General features: G+C 40.1%; 2 protein-coding genes across 4 annotated transcripts in view; one reads left to right on the top strand and one right to left on the bottom strand.

Moving 5' to 3' along the window:
• The first annotated feature begins 119 nt into the window (after positions 1 to 119).
• On the top strand, positions 120 to 2,404 carry upp2 (uridine phosphorylase 2). Its single transcript, XM_074694194.1, has 7 exons — positions 120 to 610; positions 726 to 840; positions 923 to 1,081; positions 1,314 to 1,428; positions 1,511 to 1,720; positions 1,822 to 1,968; positions 2,103 to 2,404. The coding sequence occupies exons 1-7, from the start codon at positions 558 to 560 to the stop codon at positions 2,243 to 2,245; spliced, it is 942 nt and encodes a 313-aa protein (XP_074550295.1). The 5' UTR covers positions 120 to 557; the 3' UTR covers positions 2,246 to 2,404.
• Positions 2,404 to 21,284, bottom strand: part of LOC141807969 (coiled-coil domain-containing protein 148-like) — a 35,108-nt gene continuing 16,227 nt past the window's right edge. For all 3 annotated transcript variants that reach the window (XM_074694192.1, XM_074694191.1, XM_074694193.1), the window contains 6 exons: positions 17,405 to 17,611; positions 8,699 to 8,839; positions 6,596 to 6,714; positions 3,976 to 4,093; positions 3,676 to 3,810; positions 2,404 to 3,108 (listed from right to left, as the gene is read on the bottom strand). In XM_074694192.1, the coding sequence (XP_074550293.1) occupies positions 2,965 to 3,108; positions 3,676 to 3,810; positions 3,976 to 4,093; positions 6,596 to 6,714; positions 8,699 to 8,839; positions 17,405 to 17,611 (864 nt within the window). In that variant the 3' untranslated portion in view covers positions 2,404 to 2,964. The remainder of the gene's footprint in view (positions 3,109 to 3,675; positions 3,811 to 3,975; positions 4,094 to 6,595; positions 6,715 to 8,698; positions 8,840 to 17,404; positions 17,612 to 21,284) is intronic.

Raw genomic sequence — 21,284 nt, 5'->3', positions numbered from 1 at the left:
CTCAGTGTGACGTACATTTTTGCAGGGAACCTGTACACCGAGTTTCTGTTGGTTGTCCATTAAGCTGCCTCTGTTTGTCAATGTTTTGACATACCGGTAAACTGCGTGCCAATGTCAGAGGTTATCAAGCTGTTCTCTGCAACAGCTTAATGTCATAACACGTCAGTTATTCATTGGCCTCTGATTGGCTTTATTTAAGACCCTTAAGACTCCAGCAAATCTCTTCATAAAGTGTAATCAGGAGTCAGGGTCACGTGTTACTTTAATTGCCTTCAGTATATTTTTCCTTTTGAAGATTCACTGATAAGCTGACCAATTATCATTATCGAATAACTCGTCTCGCTCTGTTTGTTTGGGGGCTGGTTGATGTTTTTGTGAGTGCAACTCCTCTCTGTGGAGCCAATCAGTGCACAGCTCAGAGATGAAGACTATATCAGCTCTGCACTCGGATACACATCTTATTCTGTGACAGCTACGAGAGACATTTGGACGTTATTGGCAGAAAACTTCTGGAAACTTTTCTTTTTTAAACAAACTTTCAAGTTTCATCTGCAGTCATGGCACCGATTTTACTGAACTGTATGGGGAATGAGCACAAAGACTACATCAAGTAAGTGTTTGAGGAATCAGAAGATGCTGTACGTTTGAAAATCTTTTAAATGTGATCTATTTAGGTTATGCTTGAGTTGTCCATTTGTTAATATGATGCCCAATATTGCTCTCAGGCAACAGGTTCAGGTGAAAAATCCCTACCTGGACACCATGGAGGAGGATATCCTTTATCACTTCAACCTCAGCACCAAGACTCACAACCTTCCAGAAATGTTTGGAGATATCAAGGTGTGTAAAACGTGCATTATAACATAGATGGTTTGTTACAATTGAATGTGAACTTAAAGTTTGATTTTCTGTTTTCTTGTAGTTTGTGTGTGTTGGCGGCAGTGCAAACCGGATGAAAGCTTTTGCCCAGTTTATCCATCAGGAGCTGAAACTGTCTGGTTCTCCAGAGGACATCAGAGATATCTGTGAGGGAACCGACCGCTATAGCATGTACAAAGTGGGACCAGTGCTCTCCATAAGCGTAAGCATGACACTAAACTTCCCAAGTTTCCTTTTTTTTTTTTTTTTTCTTTTTTTTTCTCTTTTTTTTTTTTTTTATCTTCTTTGAAAAAAAAAAAAAAAAAAAGAAAGAAAAGAAAAAAAACTTCCCAAGTTTTCTTTATCTTTAAAAGGTGGTACTTAAAATGTCGGGTTATAACTTTAAATTTTATTTTTCTGGGGGCATTTTAATCATATTCTTGTTTCCATCACAGCATGGTATGGGTGTCCCTTCCATCTCCATCATGCTGCATGAGCTCATCAAACTGCTGCACCATGCTCAGTGCCGGGACGTGGTGCTGTTTCGCCTTGGAACATCTGGAGGAGTTGGTGAGAACGCTTTCCTTTCATTTCTAATCGAGTTTTGCTAGTATGAAGCAGAAAGTGATTATTTTTGTGGTGTGGTTTAAAGGTCTGGCCCCAGGCACCGTGGTCATCACAGATAAAGCTGTGGACTACTCCTTCCGCGCCCAGTTTGAGCAGGTGGTTCTGGGTAAAGTCATCACCAGGAGCACCGAGCTGGATGAAGGGGTGGCCAGTGAGCTTCTGCAGTGCTCCTCTGAGCTCCAAAACATCCCCACAGTGATTGGAAACACAATGTGCACACACGACTTCTATGAAGGTATGTACTGCATCATGTTCTCAGGGCTGTTTGTGATAACTCTGCTCTAACAGGTCAAGAGGGTCGTGTAGATAGTGACCAATCCTGTGCTGTCTCTTTAGGCCAAGGCCGACTTGATGGGGCTCTCTGCTCCTTCTCTCATGAGGAGAAACTGGAGTATCTGAGGAAAGCTTACGATGCTGGTGTGAGGAATATTGAAATGGAGTCTACAGTGTTTGCTGCAATGTGCCGCGTCTGTGGCCTCAAAGGTACTTTTTATTAATCCAGTATTTCACATGTTCAGCACAGTTCTTAAATACAGTTTAAAAGCATTACTCTTTCTTGCTTCTACTTTTTTTGAATCCTACCATGTGGATCAATATCATCTTCTTTTCCTCTCCAGCTGCTGTAATCTGTGTTGCCTTGCTGAACCGCTTCGAGGGCGACCAGATCACCTCCCCACATGATGTTTTGGTGGAGTACCAGCAGAGACCTCAAGTCCTGGTGTCCCACTTTATCAAGAAACGGCTGGGACTTTTAGTCTAAGACCCTTAGATCTCTCACATCCTCCCAGCTATTCAATGACAATGTACATAGTTTTGACCTTTATGTGGATATGTATATAGAGTGTATTAAACATGTTGATATGGACATCCAACACTTATTTAAGATGTTAACTACGTATGTTATAAAACTGTAAGTTTATTTGCTTCTTAATATTTAATACTGAAAAATGAATTTTCTAAAGAGTGTGTTCTGATTTTAACAGTTAAAAGAAAAGATTTTTTATATGTATCACAATCATTTTAGCTAAACTAAAACTTACGTTAAGACGGTTCCCTTATCTCTAAGGATATTTGTATGTTTAAGACATTTGTTTCACATTTGATTGGTTGAAATATTCGCATACATAATACTGTAATACGTCATGTTGTTTCTCCTTCAGACAAGCTGCAAATGTGAACTTCCTGAATGTCACATCAGTGATCTGTAATACAGCAAAAACGTGCAGCAAGGTCATAAGTTCACGTGTATTATCGCTGTTTTTCTCACGAGATGCTGTAGAGTTAAAAACCTACAATAAAAGTCAATATTTATAAACAAATAGTGTCCTTTGTGGTCAGCACTCCAGGTTATGTTTACCAAATTTGTACCTATGTGTTCTGAGCACGTGTAAATATATGAGATCTTATTTCCATTTACTTCAACTCAAACAGAGGAACAGAAGGTGAAATTATAAAAACATGACCCCAACAAGTCCCTGGTCAAAAGTTTATAACTGATTTTGTATCTGGTCGTGGTGGTTTGGGGGGTTTCATAACAGACATAACCTCTTTGGCGTACTGGCTCTGGTGCACGCCAGCCTCCCGCAGAGCCTGCTCGACACGCACTCTGGGGTCGGACACAATCTGGAAAACAGATGTACAAAAAAACAAAAAACACTGTAAGCAATAAATCTCCAGCTGTTTGATGCAAAATCACACCTCCGGTGTTTCCATTTCGTTCAATGGTTTGCTCCACATTTAATATTTGACACATGGTTAATCACTCATCCTTCATAGTTTGGATTTGGAGACACAGATAAATATTTTGATATAAGTCATTGCCTGGTTACACAATGACTGGATTCTAACCTCATTCTCCAGTTATGACAAACACACACAACAAACTCTAAAGTGCACAGATGAGCTGGTTAGCCTTGAAATCAAGGCAGTGTATGATGTTCCCTGGAGGAAGATAGACTTTGTTTGACCAGCCGGCCAGATTACATAATTCTCGTGGTCTGGGATCAGTCCCACCTAAGACAAAACTAACAGGCGTGTCATCAACAAATATGGGGAAAGAGGGCGTACTGTCTCGTTATTTGTGGAGCAAAGATAAAGAGTTCAGGGTGAATGGCCTCCTAGCTGTAGAGCTTTGGTAATCAAACAAAGCTAAAGGTTAAAGGAGAGCTGGTGGATGTTATCAGGCCTCACCTCAGTGTCAGTGAATGTGTTGATACTGTAGAGAGGCTTTGGGAGCTCGAACTCTTTAACATTCAAGCGGCGACTCCTCCAGGCTTCCGTATCTGCCATCATCCTCTCTGGATCAGCCTCTGCCACCACCACAACCTGAGATAAACAGGTGGAAAACATTTATGAAGGGATACCCATCAAATTGTCTTCTGACTTTCTGCCATAAGGTGGCAGTGATGCCTTGATTTAGATAAGCATGAGTCCAGCTCTGCCCTTCTGGGTCATCTCAGCTGAAAATCAAAGAGGCAGATAGTGACTCACCTGGTTCCTGAGAACTTCCAGACGATGCTCTCTGTCTTCTTCCTCCCTTTGCCGCTCAATCTCCCGTGCCTCCCTCTCCTCCTTTCGCCTCTGCAACAAATCTGCCCGAAACTGCACCCTAGAGGAAGCAACAGAGGGAGCTGACATCAGAGCCAAGCAGCCCCCTTCTGTCTCCTTCTCTGTCACCACCAGCACCCAAATTACCTATCGCTCCTGACACAGCAGGCTCCGGGCGCTGGAGGATTTTATGGGAGCCGGCAGAGTGCATCGCCTCTCCCATCACCTGTTTTTATCTCTTTCTCACCCCTCTGCGAGTCAACACCATTATCTGGTATTAATGCCAGCCCCTGTGAGAGTCTGCAGAGAAATGCTAAGCAAAACACACCGAACGGGATGTGTTTTCATGCAGAGTCACACAGTTTTTGAGGGATTCACTGCTCCTTTTGGGGTGAAGTTTATAATTTTTAACATGTTTGGCATGTTCAACCACACCCAAATGTAATGTATGTACCCATGTTTATAATCACTTCTGCATGAGAATTTAAAACAATGGAGGTAAATTAAATCTTGATATTTTTCTAGGATTGATTTTCAATTGAATAAATCTAGTCATCACACTATGTTTAATACTTCTTCTCTTTAATAGCTAAATAAAACTCATCCTACTCAACGCATCTTTCAATCATCTTATTCGTCACAGTGTTGAGTGTTGTTTTCCGAGCAGCTTCTAAAGCAGACTGACTGACAAGATCCCCAAGGACCCTTCTCATGTCTTCCATGAGTATCAGCTTTTACCGTCAGGGAGAGGTTTAAGGATGCTAAGCTGTAATAATAAAATAAGAGCAAGCTCTGGTTTATTCCTCACTCTATTTCTTTATTAAACAAACAGTAGAGTAAAGGTGGGACACACACTGCTCCACACACACATCCCTGACTCTGACTTAGGATATTCTTAAGTATTTAGATTAATTTGTATTCAGAGTGTTTTCTTGGGTAGTAGGGTTTTTTTAATTTTATTTATTTTATGACGTTTTTAATGACATGTTCTTATTCTAAGTGTGATGGGAAACTGTGTTAATGGATGAGCTGGTGATACAAGACATATTTCTAAGTAATCCGACAGTAAAGTATTATTCTATCTGATCTATCTTACCTTTTCATCTTTAAGAAAGTTTCTGAGTTTGCTGCCGAGGTCAGGGGTCTGCAGTCTTTACTTTTAAAGGAGCCATTAAGCCTCAGCTCACCTGGTTTAGTAATTCCAGAGACATCTGCTTTATCTTCACAATAAAGACAAAAATTCTGAAATTATATACATAGTTAAAATCTAGTTAATAACTAATTATACCAGTTTATACGTATCTTTTTATTTATAGAGTTGAACGTGTGATGGCTTAGATTTTTATTTTTAATAAATTCAAACATATTAAAAAAATTAATTAAAAAACTGCTAAAATTTTGAAACATAAAAAATGCAAAAATAAAAAAATGAATTTAATAGATTTTCAAAAATTTTAAGAATTGATATGTATAAAAAAACTGAAATTTCAAAAAGTTCCAAAAAAATTCAAAATTTTAAAACTTAAGAAAAAAATAATAAGAAGAATTTTCCGTTTGTTGTTTTGTCTTGCCGCTGATACAGCAGTTAACTGAATCTATCCACACAGAATTACAATCTGTCTTTTCTTCCAGATTTGTCCTTTTTTAGATTTAGTTATCTTACCAGTGCTGTAAAACTTAAGGTTAGCCACAAGTGCATGGAAAGTTGGTGAGCTGTTGATGTTGTAGGGGGGGAAGAAGTCTGGTGGCAGACTTTATTGACAGATGTGATGCATATTTAGTTCAACAAAATGTTAACGCAGGATTTTGTTTCTAGTGTCAATGTCTTTAATCATCTGTAAGAAAAATAAAAATTGCCTATTTCAATCATTTTTTTTTTAAAGCTACAGGCAGCCACTGCAAAAGAGTCAAAGATCCACATTAGGGTCCAGAGCCACAGGTTGCAGACCCTTGGTCCAGTTGCACATGATGATTTTGTAATGGTGCCAGATGCTAATCGCTGTACTTTAAGGTTAAATTCACTCTAAACTTTAATGCTCTATATTATCTCTCAGTGATGATTGAGGGCAACAAAGAGGGTGTTTTTAAACCAAGTGATGTTTCTCACTCTCCTTTAGCCTTCTTTTGAGTTAAAGGGAAAGCAGCAGTGCATCTGTGCTCTTTAACAGAGTAGAAAACCTTTCATTTGGTTAAATAAGATCCTGACTTTGAGTCCTTAAAATGAGTCGGTTTAACAAATATGGGTGAAGTCACAATGATATCACCCACCAGTTTCAAGAAGGAATATTTGAAGCTCATGAGTATAGATCCATGTCGGCAATACTGACCCAACCCAAATTTTGAGCAAAGTAAACGCAAGCAGAAAGCTTTAAAATGCACATTTGTCTGTTAACTAAGCTCAGTCCTGCCCTAAGTTTTCAGTGGATGTTGCTGTTTGGTATCAAAATTCTCCCCCCACCTTTGTCTTCAGGTTATGAGACTCTTGCACCCTTCTGTCAATGATTTTCTATGCTCACTCTTTTAACATCTCTATGAACTCAACGTCCCATGGTGCCTTCCTCACCTCTCTCTATCCTGCCTGGCCTGCTCTTCCATGGCCCTCCTCAGTTTGGCGAGTCTCTCCTGGTCTCTCTGCTCCACCAGCTCCCTCCTCCTCTGCTGCTTTAAATAAAACTGCCTGACCTGTGGAAAAAGAAAAACAACAATTTACAGAGAATGACAAGAAAAAGTTATCAACAGCCAGAGGAAGAGTCACACTCCCTCTAATTGGACTGCGGTGAAACTCTCAGGATCGTCATGTCCTATTGATTGTGACGGCGCAGAAATCAGATAGGTGTAAACACAGAGAATGAGATGATATTTCAATGTCTGTCAGACTATTGTTCTAAATTATATGGAATCCATCGCAGCTTAAATGCCCTCATTAATCAGAGAGTGTCTCAGGTTGTCCAAGTTCTCCTTACAGACCCCTGAGGAGCAAGTTAATGAAACGGTCAGACACACACACACAGATACACACACAGTTACAGACACACATTGTGGGGATGTTGTATTTCTAAATAAGTGAAATTAGTTTTTTTCTGAATTTAAATATCACATTTATCTTCTTAAGACCTGAGCTTCTGTCTGGTGTGCATTTTTAATCCACCTTGCCATTTAGGATAAGAAAGACCAAATAAGTACAATAACTAAACTTGGTCTTTGTACAGGAAGTTTAATTATTTGTGTTATGAATCCCCTATTAGTTGTTTGTTAGTAGTGTTATTGTAATTGAATACATTGTTTTTTCACTGAAGTAAGTATAATATGATGTGGGTTGTGTCCCTAAATGTGGTTTACAGGTCAGAGTTTTAAAAAACGAATGCTCATGGGTCTGAGAGGCAGAAACTAGTGTCCACATATGTGGATGGTGGGTCTTAAGAGGTCAAAACTCCAATGCAACTTAAAGTTGTGGTGTCAGTTTCCAACTGCAGCCATGTTTAAAAACCTTAAAACACATTAATAACATTCTATAGCAGGGGTAGGCAACCTGGTGCACAGGTGCCATAGCTGGCACACAAGGCTATTTATGTTGGCACGCACAGAATAATTACAATGAGACAGGACAAAATAAAAAAAAAGTAGAAGAGATTATAAAAATATTGTGTTGTATACTATTTAACACAAGAATTGCGCACACTGTAAATGTTCTTATGTAGAAATTTAACGAATAATTTTAAACAATACATTTAAATTATTGACGAAGGTGTCGTGAAACGTCAGTCTGCTAGCTAGCATTCACATTTAGCAAAGTATGCGAAACAAAGCAACACACGCAAAACTTTCTGTACTTTTAAAAACCAGGCAATGGAAGGAAGTTGAACCATTTCTCACGGAAAAAAATGGAAAACCATTGAAGGAGACTTTCTTATCAACAATCAATGGTTTTATGAAAGAAATAAGTCTTGGCATTTTGGGCATTAGTGTATTTGAGAGTTGCAGGAGTCATGGAAAAAGGTTGCCTACCCCTGTTATATAGGAACACCATAGGAGCACCACCTTTTACACAAGGGGGCACTTGAATGTTATATTTACACTCTTGAACGTTTGAACATTCAAGCTGATCTGCCACAAACTGGTATAATTTCTTACTTTAGAAGCAAACTCTGCTTCTATGAAATCTTGGGCTATTTCTGTGCCCGGTGTTTGAGATCCAGCTGAGTCAGTGTGACTCTCATTTCCTTCTTACTGAGGCAATCTCCTTGGCACATTGGAAATGTAAATCTAAATGTTACCTATCATTTTTAGTCATCCGTAAAAAAAAAAAAAAGTTTTAAAAAAAGCTGATCATTCCTGCTGAGGATGGTCTTGTGTATTTTGAGCAGGCTGTGTGCATCTCAAGTAGTTCTAGCTGTAAATGAAAAATCAGTTATCTCACTTTTTTCTAAAACAACCCACTTTAGCCTCAAGATAATAACTTATGTACACAACATATGGCTGGTGTCAAAATGGCATCAACAATACCATCCATAGTTTAGCAGGAACTTTTACTGCAACAAACATCTTAAAAATAATGTCTGAACTCGTAACCAAACAAGTTTACATCAGTTATGTGTATAAGACACCAGAGCACAGCAGGAAGAAAGTGGCACAGTCATTGTGATGAGTGTGGCATCGTCGTGTTTACTTTTTCTTTCTGCAGTGATCTGAGGGCGCTCTCCCTCTCCTGCTCCCTCTTTAACCTCGCCTCCTCCTCCTCTTGTTGTCGAGCAGCTACAGCCGCCTCCAGCTTCGCCACCTCCTCCTGCTGGGCCCGCCACTGCTGCAGCTGCAAGCACACACACACACATACATAAAAACACACCAAGGACGGAGAGAAAGAGCAGGTTATTGTCCATCAACAGCTGTCTTTCAAGAGTGAGTGAAACCAGCAGGTGGAGGTGACAAAACTATCTTTCACACTTTGTGTTAGATCAACTCGGGAGTCCACCGAGCTTTGAATGACTGAGGCTGATTGCAAATAGAGTTCAGTCTACAGAGGAGGGTGTAACTCCAATATAGTAAGTCTGCTAGTAAAACAAACAACTGATGAGATTTGACTTCAAATTTTATCCAGCTTGTAATCTTTGAAGACCAGAGCACTGATTTAAAGTTAAAGTTATTTAGGAGAAAATATCTTAAAAATGTGAAGTTTTCATGAAGAAAATCAATTTGATTTAATATAATTTTCAACTAATTTGATTAAATATAGGATAAAACTAAAATCAAATACTGATACACGCATCAAATTGTATTTCTTATCTAAAAGTGAATTCACATCTGCAGAGGAAGCATTCTGCATTCTCCCAGCTTCATATCTGTAGACAGATGCTCTCTCACACACATACACAAACACAGGCCAGCATTAGCTTGGTGTTTGAGTGACAGCTTTGTTATGCAGTAGCTTCTCTGCGGCGTGTCGGGTATTTAAGCCTTGCATTCCTACCGGGCGGACAGATTCACAGATCTATCACCGGACAGCTCAGCAATCCCTGAAGGAATGAACTGCAAATTAACATGGTCTCACTCACATTAGCACCAATGCTATCACCAAGTCAATCATACGTCCTGTCTGCCTGGGAAAAAGCAGCAGCTGTGTGATTAAAAGAGGATTTAGAACAGTGGAGCCGCTAATCCAGGTCAGATGTTTGTGTAACGAAGGTGTTCTTCAGAAAAATCTGCTTTGATGCAAACATGTTGGGCTCTATGTTCCAGAAAGTGTTTGGAGTTTCTCAACTTGAGGACTAAATTTAAACAGTGGTTGAAACGCTGACTAATGATTAATGTATGGTGGTCAATATGGTCAATATTTGTGCTGCTTTGAGTAATGTTTACCATGAGAGGTGGTGGGTCTATTTGTCCGGTTTCTGCACCCTTTGGTGTACATTGATTCCAATATTGCCTCATATAGCATCATCTTTGCGTTGTGTAATATCGTGGTAAATGATTCCTTAAGCTTGTCTGAGCAAAATAAGACCTTGACAAAAACATCAAAAAACAAGTGTCAACATGATATGGAAGCCCATTTCCGCCAGTAAAAAAAAAAAAAAAAAAGAAAAGTTGAAATTATGAGATAAAAAGTCATAATTATGAGATAAAAAAAGTTGAAATTATATTATATTGATATTATAATTATATTAAATGATTATTACATGTGCTCCTGCTTGTATTGTAATCTCTGCATCACCTTACTTGCCCAGACATGTGAATATTTTGCAGCCCTTAACAAGGCAATTTATTCCACCAAATTAGTAGATAAATGAAAGTTAGTGTGATTAATAGTTGAGTCTTTTAATCTGGTGTCATAAGAACCAGATTATGACTATTGTAATGTGTTTATTTTTTAATCTCATTATTATGACTTTTATATATTTTCAACTTTCTATCCTTTTTTGTCTTTTTTTATTACTGACAGGAATGGGCTTCCGTAGGATGCTTACTTTACTGCTTTTGGAACCAAGGGCATACTTCCACAAACAAATACTACATACTACTTGTTGTTTGAAATGACAAATTCTTTAAATATCCGAGACTTTTCTTCTACTTTATGCATACAATTGCTTTTACTATGTAATAAACTATAAACATTTCAGTGTTTCCTAGAGCTGTAAACTCCAACCAAGAACTCAGTCGTGCACTGTGAATCAGCTCCAATTTAAGTTTAATTGACAAATTTTTTTCTTTAGCCTGTCATTTACCTCCTTTCTCGCTTGATAAAAACAAAGGAGGCCTTGTTTTTGAAGATTTAAAGAAAAACAAGCTTGCATTATTACATCATCCATCAAGGTCAAGTCTGGCCCAGAAAAGATACCGCCATGTTTGTCGCTCTGAGGAGACCAGATAAACATGCAACAGATAAGACCGACTTCTTTATAGTGTCATAAAGCAGAAAAAAAAGCTTGTTTTGTTAGTATTCACCTTTAGTCACAGCCCAATCGAAGACAAGCTTAGCTATAGATCCACTTTAAGAGCCACATAGGCTGAATGCATTTTGTATGTTTCTCTCGTGTAGGCAGAGATGAAAAGGCGTTTTGAGGAAGCACAAAGAGAATAAAACGCTCATTATGTACAGTCTGCAGTAATTTGTCACTGCGATTTCTTTTTCTGTGAATTCAAAAGGAAATGGGATGACATTCTTTTTCAGGGCAGCATAGAAATGAGTGCAGAGATGTCAGAATAACAAAAGAATGATGGCCTTTTTATCTGCATACTGTAGCCTGCATGGAGCTTTTGTTAATGTGAATGTACAGTAATTGAAATGTCATCTGTCAAGGGATAGTACAACCATCAAAAACTGGTCATTAATGATCATTTGACGTCAGCTTTTCAATATAAAACAGATGACTGGAACATGGTTACTCATGTGCATGAATCTGCGAATCCCCAATTTTATTTTTCTGAACTGACAAAGCAAATGTAAGGAAATGTTTTTTATGTTCGGGTGGAATACAAAACCATGCATTTGCTTTATGAAGATAGCAAAGTTCAGTCAGGAAGACTGAATGTTCACACTCTTCTGCAGAGGTGGGCAGATTGATCCAAATATCAATAATATTGACACCAACGTTGATATTGATATCAAATGATACCGTCATAAATAAGATTGATACACTATTTTTTCTCTTCAGTGCACTGACTGCTGTGATTTTATAAAAGTGGCAACCTGACTGTGTCAGTGTCTGTGTAGGTGTTAAGGTCCGCAGTTTGATTATACATCAACATTACATCAATACTAAAAAGTATCAGCATCAGTATTGGTATGAGCGATACTGGCCCTGTATTTTACTTGGTATCGCATTGATACCAAACTTCCCAGTATCGCCCACCTCTACTCTTCTGTTCCTTCACTAACTTTTTCCCGCTTCTCTCAATCAGCTGACAGGGGAGCGTGTCAACTTTTCTCTCTATCCAATCACTGTGTCAGCTTCAGTCGTAAGCCAATCATTTTGTAGCTGCCAAAGTTTAAATGTCGTCTATTCTGCTGTCAGCTGTCTTTTAAGGCTCTCGTCATGACCCTCCTCCTTCCCAGGCACCTCCAGTCTCCATCGCTCAGTTCTGCTCCGCAACCCCACGGTTCACAACCCTGAAGTCTTCGGCCCCACAGTCCTCACCGAATCCTCCAGATCCAGCCTTCTCAAGACTCTCACCACCACCACCACCAGTGTCTAGACTCCATCAGGGGATATTCATAATTCATAACGCCATTTTTCCTCCTACACTGATTATTTTGCTCAATGCTTGATGGTGTCTAGCCGCCAAACTTTCTTTGCATTTATTCATTAACTCTGTTCATAACTCTTTCTGCTGAGAAGTCTCTCCTGATTGAACTATCGCAACAGTAATGGGTCCTGAGATTTAAAATAGGGATGTCCCGATATTACATTTTCACTTCCGATACGATACCGACACTGTAGCATTGAGTATTGGCCGATACCGATATTAATCCGATACAATATCAGCATTAAACATGCATACTTTTATTACTTATTTTGTAGTATGTCTGTCATGTTAGAAAAGGCTTGATTAAGTGAAATTATTCAAACAAAGAACAGTAATCAGCAACAGTAGGTATGAGGAAAAACTGACCCATTTATCATTAACCAATTGGTAACAGAAATTTTAACATTAAACATAAGAATATACTAGTAATTGAATAAAATAAAAAATAAATTAGAAGACCCAGAAAATAACCTGAATAAATCAAATAAAAACAGCAGGAGCGGGGTCTGGAATGGACTGCTTATATCAGAGTGCTTATATCAGAGATTTTAGATGCATTCCGATACGATACCGATATTTGTTTTTTTGCTGATATCGGACCGATATCCGATATCAATATCGGACTGGGACACCTCTAATTAAAACAAGTTTACTCATTTGAAAATTTGACCAAGTAATAGGGATGGGTACCTTTCACATGTGAAACGATATGGTACCGATGCCTGGTACCTGGCAATTGATAGTGGTATTTATCAGTACGAATGTTTGGTACTTTTGCGTGTGCTAATGTGGTTTTTCATTTTAACCTTTTTATTTCTTAATATATAAACGTGCAATGCTGTGTTTATGTCCAGCATGGGAAATCACCTTCTATTCCACTCCCTCAAAGTCACAAGGATGCATTTAGGTACAGAAACATTGTACCATTTACTACAGACAGAATTTGGTCAGTACCTATATAAGTACCTATATCTGGAGCCCATCCCTACCAAATAAGAGCAACTAACTCCTCAGAGACTGATCAGCTGAAATGTAAGTGGCCCAACACTGGTTACTCAGATCATTTGGGCATAAATTAATCTGTTACCATGCTGTTTGGGGACTTCTTGGAAACAAGACTTGCTTTCATATAAGAGAAAACCTCCCGTCTATCCCGTCTAATATCTTCCATCTTTTGATTGTTGTGCCTCTTGTCATGCTGGCCTGCTTATCCTTTTCCCACCTGAGCATGTGGAAACAATCTGTCATCCCTCCAGGCTTTATTTACTCATGAAAGAAACACAATCACTCATCAAAGATGCCTGAGAGGGAGATAGAAGTGGGAGGCAAAACGAAAGCAAGGGCAGAATAAAAGGCTGGAACGAACGGGAACACCAAGAACAATGCCGGCTAATTACAGCAGCCAGAGAACAAACAGCTGATCGTTTGAAAAGAAGAGTCTGTCTTTCAGAGATAAATTGTATTAAAATGAGCCTCATCTCATGCATGAAATGGTATCTACTTATCTCAATAACCCGTTCTGTTTAACCCTTATATTCCATCTTGTGCTGCTGTGTACCACATCTGGAGATCCTTCTTGAAGTGAACAACTCTTTGAATCTGTAATGTCATCTGTGTCCAGACATGTGAATCCAGACAGTCACCTTTGCATGGCCTTCGTCAGAAGAAGCTGGGCTCTGTGTGACAGGCGTGCCCTTTCAAAACAGAAGGGTAAAAGCTGACTCTGAAATCAATTACCCCAGATTTCTTCCCACTGCACCCTTAGAGGAAGACAGCCTCGCTCCCCTTTCTTAATGAGGTCAGAGCCAGATCAGCACTGACCAAAAACCTTCCAATAAAAGCCCTCAGATAAACTCAAGGCAGTGCAAAGAAGATGAGGCAGCGAAAGTGGATATTTGAGAAATCACAAATATTTAATATCAGTCCCATTATCTTAACCAACATATACGTAACAGTAGCAGAAGTAGCTCCATCCTAAAACTAGAGACCATGATGTTGATCATCAAATTTATGCCTGGTCTGACAGCTGCGTTGCACTGTTGATCTAATTTGCACAGCAAATAAATAGGAAGAGAAAGTTTTGATTCCACAAGGGTTAAATAATGCACCGAGGAGTCAGGAGAGCTACTGTGGGCAGAGGAAGCAGCTGCAGAGGAGAGTAAACAGGCATACACAGGAGGTGAATCCATCATGCCTCTCTGCTGTGTTGCTGTGCAGAGATGATATGGGGGTGGAAGAGAAAGATTGGATGCAAACAGGCGTCCATCTGAGCCTCTCACACAAACTCCAATATGTGCACATTCGCTGAATAAACAACAAAAAAAAAAAAGAAAGAAAGAAAAAAAACGTGGATATGGCACAGTCAGGGGACTTAAAATGGCTTTGTGATTTTATTTTGTTTATTGCCTCAGAGAGCCATGAAAACAAAACTCAAAGCAATGTGTTAGCCTTAGTCAGAGGCGTGTACTTTATGTTCAACTTCAAGCTCTATGAAATTGAAAAGCAAAAAGCCTCTGTTGGTCTAAAACCACAATAAAACAGGAGATTGCAGAAACACGCTGTTGTGTTGAATAACACATTCCATCATTTAGAAAATCTGTAGAGTATTTTTTCTTTGTAGGATGTTTATTATGGCACAGTTATTGCAGAAGTAACTAAAGTGGATGGAGGGGGTGTTAGCCTTGACTTTGCTGTTTTACTTGTTCCCCGAGTAAAGAAAGAGTGAAGGATCCAGTGAAAAGAGTCAGAGTTAATGCAGCAAAAAAATGCAGTAAAAATCATCATCATCAGCTGCTGGTTGTTAGACGCACAGGACGATATGACTTCCAGGGCTTTGTGTGAGTATTCAACAGAACAGCTGACTTTTTTATTTCTGTTTCCCTTTCTGTTTTTCATAGAAACTCAAAGCAGCAGAGGAAAAATACTTTCGCTTTTTCTTTTAAGTCAAGGGTCACCTGGCAATTCTCCCCTCCTTGTTTGATGTTAAGACATTTAAGGGAAGTACACTGCAAAAAAATGAAATCTTATCAAGTGTTTTTGTCTTATTTTGAATAAAACTTGTCATATGAAACTCAATATGAGCCACATCCAGCTGATCAGTCCAGAAAAATGTCTTGTTTCAAGTTATTTAAAGACAAAAACAAGGTCAGAATTGCTTGAAACAAGTTAAAAAATCTGCTAATGGAACAAGAAAATATTGCTAGAAAATTGGCTTCAAGGTAGGATAATGTTTTAATACAAATACATTTTCTCTTGTTTTATTGGCAGATTTTTTTTAAAACTCATTTTAAGCAATTCAGACCTTATTTTTGTTTTTAAATAACTTGAAACAAGACAGTTTTTTTGGACTGGTCAGGTAAATGTGGCTCATATTTAGTCTAAAAATACATTTTCTAGTGAAAATAAGACAAAAACACTTGGTAATATTTCTTTGTTTTTTGCAGTGTAGAAACTCAAATTTTATTTATTTATTTATTGTTAACGTTTGAACCATATACACTTTAAGTCAAACAAAAAAGCCCTTTACTTTCTTTTATCAAGGAAAAAAGAGAAGCAGATCTTGGTGTCGAGCATCTGCCTGCACTGCAGTCAATCCCTGTGCTGTAAGTCTCATCAAGTGTGTCAGACACACACACAAGCTGAAGCTTGTGAAATAAAGCCAGTTTTTATTTAAAGCCACACTTTTTGCAGCCTAGTGAGAAAATTAAATTATAACACAGCAATAAAAGATGAGAGGGAATCCTAATGGGGTTGTGAAATTGTCTCACAAAACAGACCTGGTTTGGAGTCCTGCTTTGAGACAATATGCTTTGTCTGTTGCTGCTGCTTGTGCAGGAACGTGTTCGCCTTAACAAAATCTGATGATTGCAGTGTGACAGTGTCATGTCTAACATGTTAGGTTCAACTTTTGTTTTCATCAGTTTTGTCTTTCATGTTTATCTTGTCAGGTTTGGTTTCTGGTCACATCTTTCCTCTCATTTCAGGTTACACCATGTCCTACCTGGTGTTTTCCCTTTCCTCTCCCATTGTGATTGTCATCCCTGCTCCTCCTTGTTTCACCTGTGTCCCTTTACCTCATATGTATAAGTTTGTGTCTTTCCCCTGTCCTGTGCCAGATCGTTGTGTCATGTCACGCCATTGTAGTCCTATGTCTTTTGCTGCCTAAGTTTGTGAGACTTCTTTGCATTTTTTCTCTTCCAGCGAAGCTTTGATTTCATGTTTAATACTCTGTTGATTAAAATAAAAAGAGGGTTTTTTTTTTTGGAAGTCGTGCATCTGGGTCTTCCCTGCCACAATCCTTGTCAGACAGGTGAAAAAATCCATGGCAGGTATATCATAACATGGTTAAATGTTGGATTTTGATGAATTCACACATAGTAAAAAAATAGAAAAAAATCAGGGTTTCATGCCCCTGCAGGGTTTTGGCAATATGCACTGCCATGCGACATATTCGCTCCGATGCTACATCACTTCATCAGAGTGTCTCGTTATTTAATCAGCCACGGGACATGAGCCCCATTTATTTTTTAAAAACTGGCAGGCAGAGCAAATTCAATTTGTACAGCACTGCAGCAACAAGACATGGATGTGTTCACATGAGTAACTTGTTTGTTGTGCGAATGTGAACTAGCACCCCTCTGAGACAGCACCATCATGTTTGCAAGACCATCCTTATTAGCTTGTTTGCATTCACAGCCCATCCCAAGTGGCAGCTAAAGCGAGAGATGCTGTCAGGCAGCCTGGTGGAAAAGGCGGCCTTGTCAGCAGATATACTGTACACAAGAAGGCAGCCAGACACCGCTGCCGCTGGCTGCCTGGTGTGGTCCCACTAAAATGATTGTAGGGAAAGGATATCCTGTTAAATATATCACAGAAACCAGCCCAATTCTTTCCACTTCACCAGTTAACGTGAGTATAACTTATAAATCAGAGTGGTGGAGCAGACGAGCAGAGAGGCCCATGCTTAGAAAGCCTCTGAACAATGAAGAAGCATTATATTAAAGTTATAGATCCACTTCCTGCAGGGTGTAAAAATGGACTGGAGGCAGAGAACTGTAACATAATTGCTGACATAAAAGAGCCGTTTCATAAAGTTGGAAATGTTCCTGATTGTGATGGCACACCAGACACTAACCTTCCTCTTAAGATGTGAGCAGATGTCCAGCTGGTGCTGCCGGTCTCTATGGAGCTCCAGCTCCTCCTGGTGGGCGTGTTTGGCCTCCTGCAGGGTGACCAGGGCCCTGGCCAGCAGCTCCTCATAGTCCCGCTGCCACTGCTGGGTCACCACCTTCAGCTGTGCCTGGGTGAAGTGCTGCCAGTCCCACAGACGTTCATGCTCTATCTGGAACAGGCACATAGAGTCACTGTCAGAGCTGCTGCAGCAGAAAGATTTAACTGATCACTTGTGTTAGATCTTACAAACACACATAAATAAGAAGGAGAGAGGGTGTAGGAATGAGTTACAGTTGAATAAGAAATAATGCAGTACCGGATGAATGACAATCCAAACAAACACAAACACCCCTACATGATATAGTGTCTATAATAATGGCAGCAGGCCCACAGGGAAAACTCTGTGTCAGATATAGCTGTGCTGGTGTATAAAATGGTCCGTCTCTCCTGGCTGTGAAATGTCCTGAAGGAAAACAGTTCCTTTCTGTGTGAGGGCTGCCTGTAGCTATTCATCATTGTGTCAGCGCTCACAGAGGCTGCATCACTTGGCTGCTTCCCTGGAACAGAGGGAATGATATTCATCTATGGGCTAATGGCGGCTAACTGACGGTGGGAAGGCATTAGGCGGCTGACTGGTTTTATTGAAAATGAGTGAGCTGACAGACCTGCCAAAGGAACAGAAGTGCAAGAGCCATTCAAGCAGATCCTGTTTATTAATGCACACTTTGAGAAGTTGAGGGAGATCCACCCTTTGTTTTTCCCCTACCTCCTGTCCTCTCCTCTACTCCCTTTGCCTGTCTTGGGGTGTCGTACTTGTCATGCAAAGTGTGTTTGCCTCGCCAGGCATGCACCTCAGCTAACCTACACATACAGTATGTATGTGAGAGCATCCACTGCTCTTCACTTTACAGTCTCATCCACATTCTCTCTGCAGCCTGAGCCTCACGGAGGACTGAGTAAAATGCTCTCCCGGATATGTTCATAAAAAGGTATGAGGTATGAATTATTTCTGCTATTGCTGTGGCAAATTATGAGGGTATTAGTTTGAGATCCTGCTGCTACTATATTGGCTTCCTGCTTGTTATGAGAGAACATCAAAGAGTCAGTCATAATGGTCAATAAAGAGCCCCTTCCAGCAGAGGGAGATGTCCACTTTAAGCTGGTTGGAGCAGCACCACCTGATGGAAATGACAAAATATGCGCACCCACATTCATCCACATACAGTACAAAGAGAAACTTTCTGAGACGCTGAGCCCAGATAATTGGATTGTAACTACAGCTTATGATAAAGCAAACTTCAAAGAAAGAACTTCTAGTGCTGCAAATGAAAAAAAAGAAATGACACTCATAAAAACAATACAAAACATAATGTAAAACTTCCAGCAGTGGTTGACTCTCGAGCAACAAATATATTTCAGAACACAAGGGTTACGCAACCGTTTGAAGAGAGCGTTTATTGCAGATTTATCACCGAGGCCTTGAGGTTGTTTGACTGCACAAACCCTGAGGCTGTAGTTATGTGTCACATCTGCTGTCTGGCTATAAAACAAAACTGTTGTGTCTCGTATTAGAATTAAAATTATACTCACAAAGAGGGAAAGAAAACTATGAATCATCACAATGTGAGTGCCTGCGGAGGGGTCTGATTGAAAGGTAAGTGAGTAATTAGGACCCAGGAAAGAGACGTTTCAATGCACTTAAATGGAAACTAGCATAAGGAAGCATGAGCGCGGCCTAAAGAAAGTCAGATCATGTGTGCGAGAGCAGCTGGAGTTATTTTCCAACAGCAAATTTGAAGGTCCTATATTGTGCAAAAATCACTTTATTAAGTCTTCGAGTGAAATTTGTGGGTCTTTGGCTTTCCTCCCAGTCCACAAAATGTGATATTTAATGACAAAACCTGTACTTAGTAGTACTTGTGAATGTAAAATTCTGACCTTTAACGAGCTGTTTGGAATTTCGAGGATTTGCTGACGTCAGCGATTTCCTTTTTTGACCAATCCGGAGCAAGTCTGACCTGATTGGTCCACCGGAGCAGATACCCCCGAACCCCCTCCCCGCTGCTGGAGGGGAGGAGAATGCTGAAGTTGAAAACCATCACTGCTTTGTTTTTGGCTGTAAACAGACATAGTTCCATGCACAAGTTTCACATCTCGGAAGAAGACAAGACTAAGTGGCTAGAGTTCATTCATCAAGGAAAGGGCCAACTGCTTTTCCAACTTTGGACGGTACAACAGAGTGCTAGCGAATAGACTGGTCCTGAATCCAGGCGCATTACCAACCATCAGCCAACAAACCTCTGACCCTGAAAATGCGAGTATTTTATTTATTCTAAATGCTGTGAGCTATGGAGCAGATGTAAGAGCTTTTCCTCAGTGTTCCCCCTGTCTCTGTGTTAGCTTCAGGATGCTAACTGTAGCTGCGGTTAGCCTGTTGTTTTAGCCTGTAATTTCACGGTAAACGAGCTTCACTGTTTTCTTAACATTGTGCACTCGAGCACGTGGCACCGCTCTCAGTGACGCGGAAGAGTGGGGCAGTATCAGCGATGGCTCATTTACATATGAAGGTCACGCCCACTAAATCAGAGCTTTCTGAACAGAGGGGCTATGAGAGCCTGGAAACAACGCTGCTGTGCTTGATTTATCGGCTTTTTGGACCAAAACATGTTACTACCATTTCATGAAGACATCAATGATCCATATTAAACTGCAGAATGTGGGACCTTTAAAGCACATATCCTCACATAGCTGAATCGTGCCACACATCCAGGACTTTCTTTTTCTCTATGTATTTAATGGAGCAAAACACTCAGAGTCACAGGGGGACTGTCCTCTGAGCTTACTGGGTTGTAATCAATGTTGCACTTGTTCACTTAATTTGGGTTTCAGATGCAGAACATGCCAAAACAAGCCCGAGTTAAACTGGGAGTTTTTAAACAGATTGAAAAATAGCATATATGAATTCAATCAGTGAGGTTTCAGCAACCTACTGTAGCGCTCTCTAATTACCCAGCATATGCAAGCTAGCTTAATTATGACTAATAGCTGGATGAGGTGGAATCAGCAAGCCCCCCCTCCAGCCCACTACATCAGCTCTGTTTCAGGGAGGGTGAAAAGTGTGCAGAGAGAGTGTTGAGAAACACATCTTTCCCTGTCACACCCCCAAAGGCTGAACGATCACAGCTCTAAACGCAGTACCCAGCTGGAACTGATATGAGGACAGGTCTCCGGGTGCAAGTGTGAGAGGAAGGAGAGCAGGGGCTGGCGGTTGTCATGGTGATGCCAGGGTGGCGGCGTGAGCGAGTTGTCCACAGTGGGTGACATGGCACATCCTGCGGCGTGCTGAGCAAGTCATTGTCCGTGCTTAACTGTGTGTCTGCCTGCGCCGCTCAGGCTGTTGAGCCACATTGATCAGGGAGTCAGGGACTCACACTGCAGGGATGCTTCGAGCTAAGGAGGGGAGCTGAATTTTCAGATATGAGTGTGTGGAACTGTGTATACCTGAATATAAGGAGCTGGGGCTGGTCTGTGCAACTTCTTCATGAAAGAAATAAAATAGAGCTGTCAAATATTTATCCAGATCTCCCCCTTCACCATGGTGCAAAACCAGTAACTGCTCATGGGTTTGTGGGCCACAGTGTTGTATCAAGCAGATTCTGAGTGTTAATTTAACTGAGTTAAAAAACAGACTCATCTGAAACAGATAAAATCACTCCAAGCAGAGACTAGAACAAACATTTGTCTTTTCAGCATCAGATGATCCTGCCAAGAATATACTGTGCGCTTTCTAACACGAGAAAAATAATGAAAAGATTTCCCGGAGTGCAAGGTGACATGTTGAA

Source organism: Halichoeres trimaculatus, unplaced genomic scaffold (assembly GCF_033239565.1).
Source record: "Halichoeres trimaculatus isolate MK-OKI-2021-1 unplaced genomic scaffold, fHalTri1.1 fHalTri1_scaffold_19, whole genome shotgun sequence".
NCBI lineage: Eukaryota > Metazoa > Chordata > Actinopteri > Labriformes > Labridae > Halichoeres > Halichoeres trimaculatus.
Note: the sequence above shows the minus strand (reverse complement) of the source record. Positions and strands in the feature narration are given on the sequence as shown.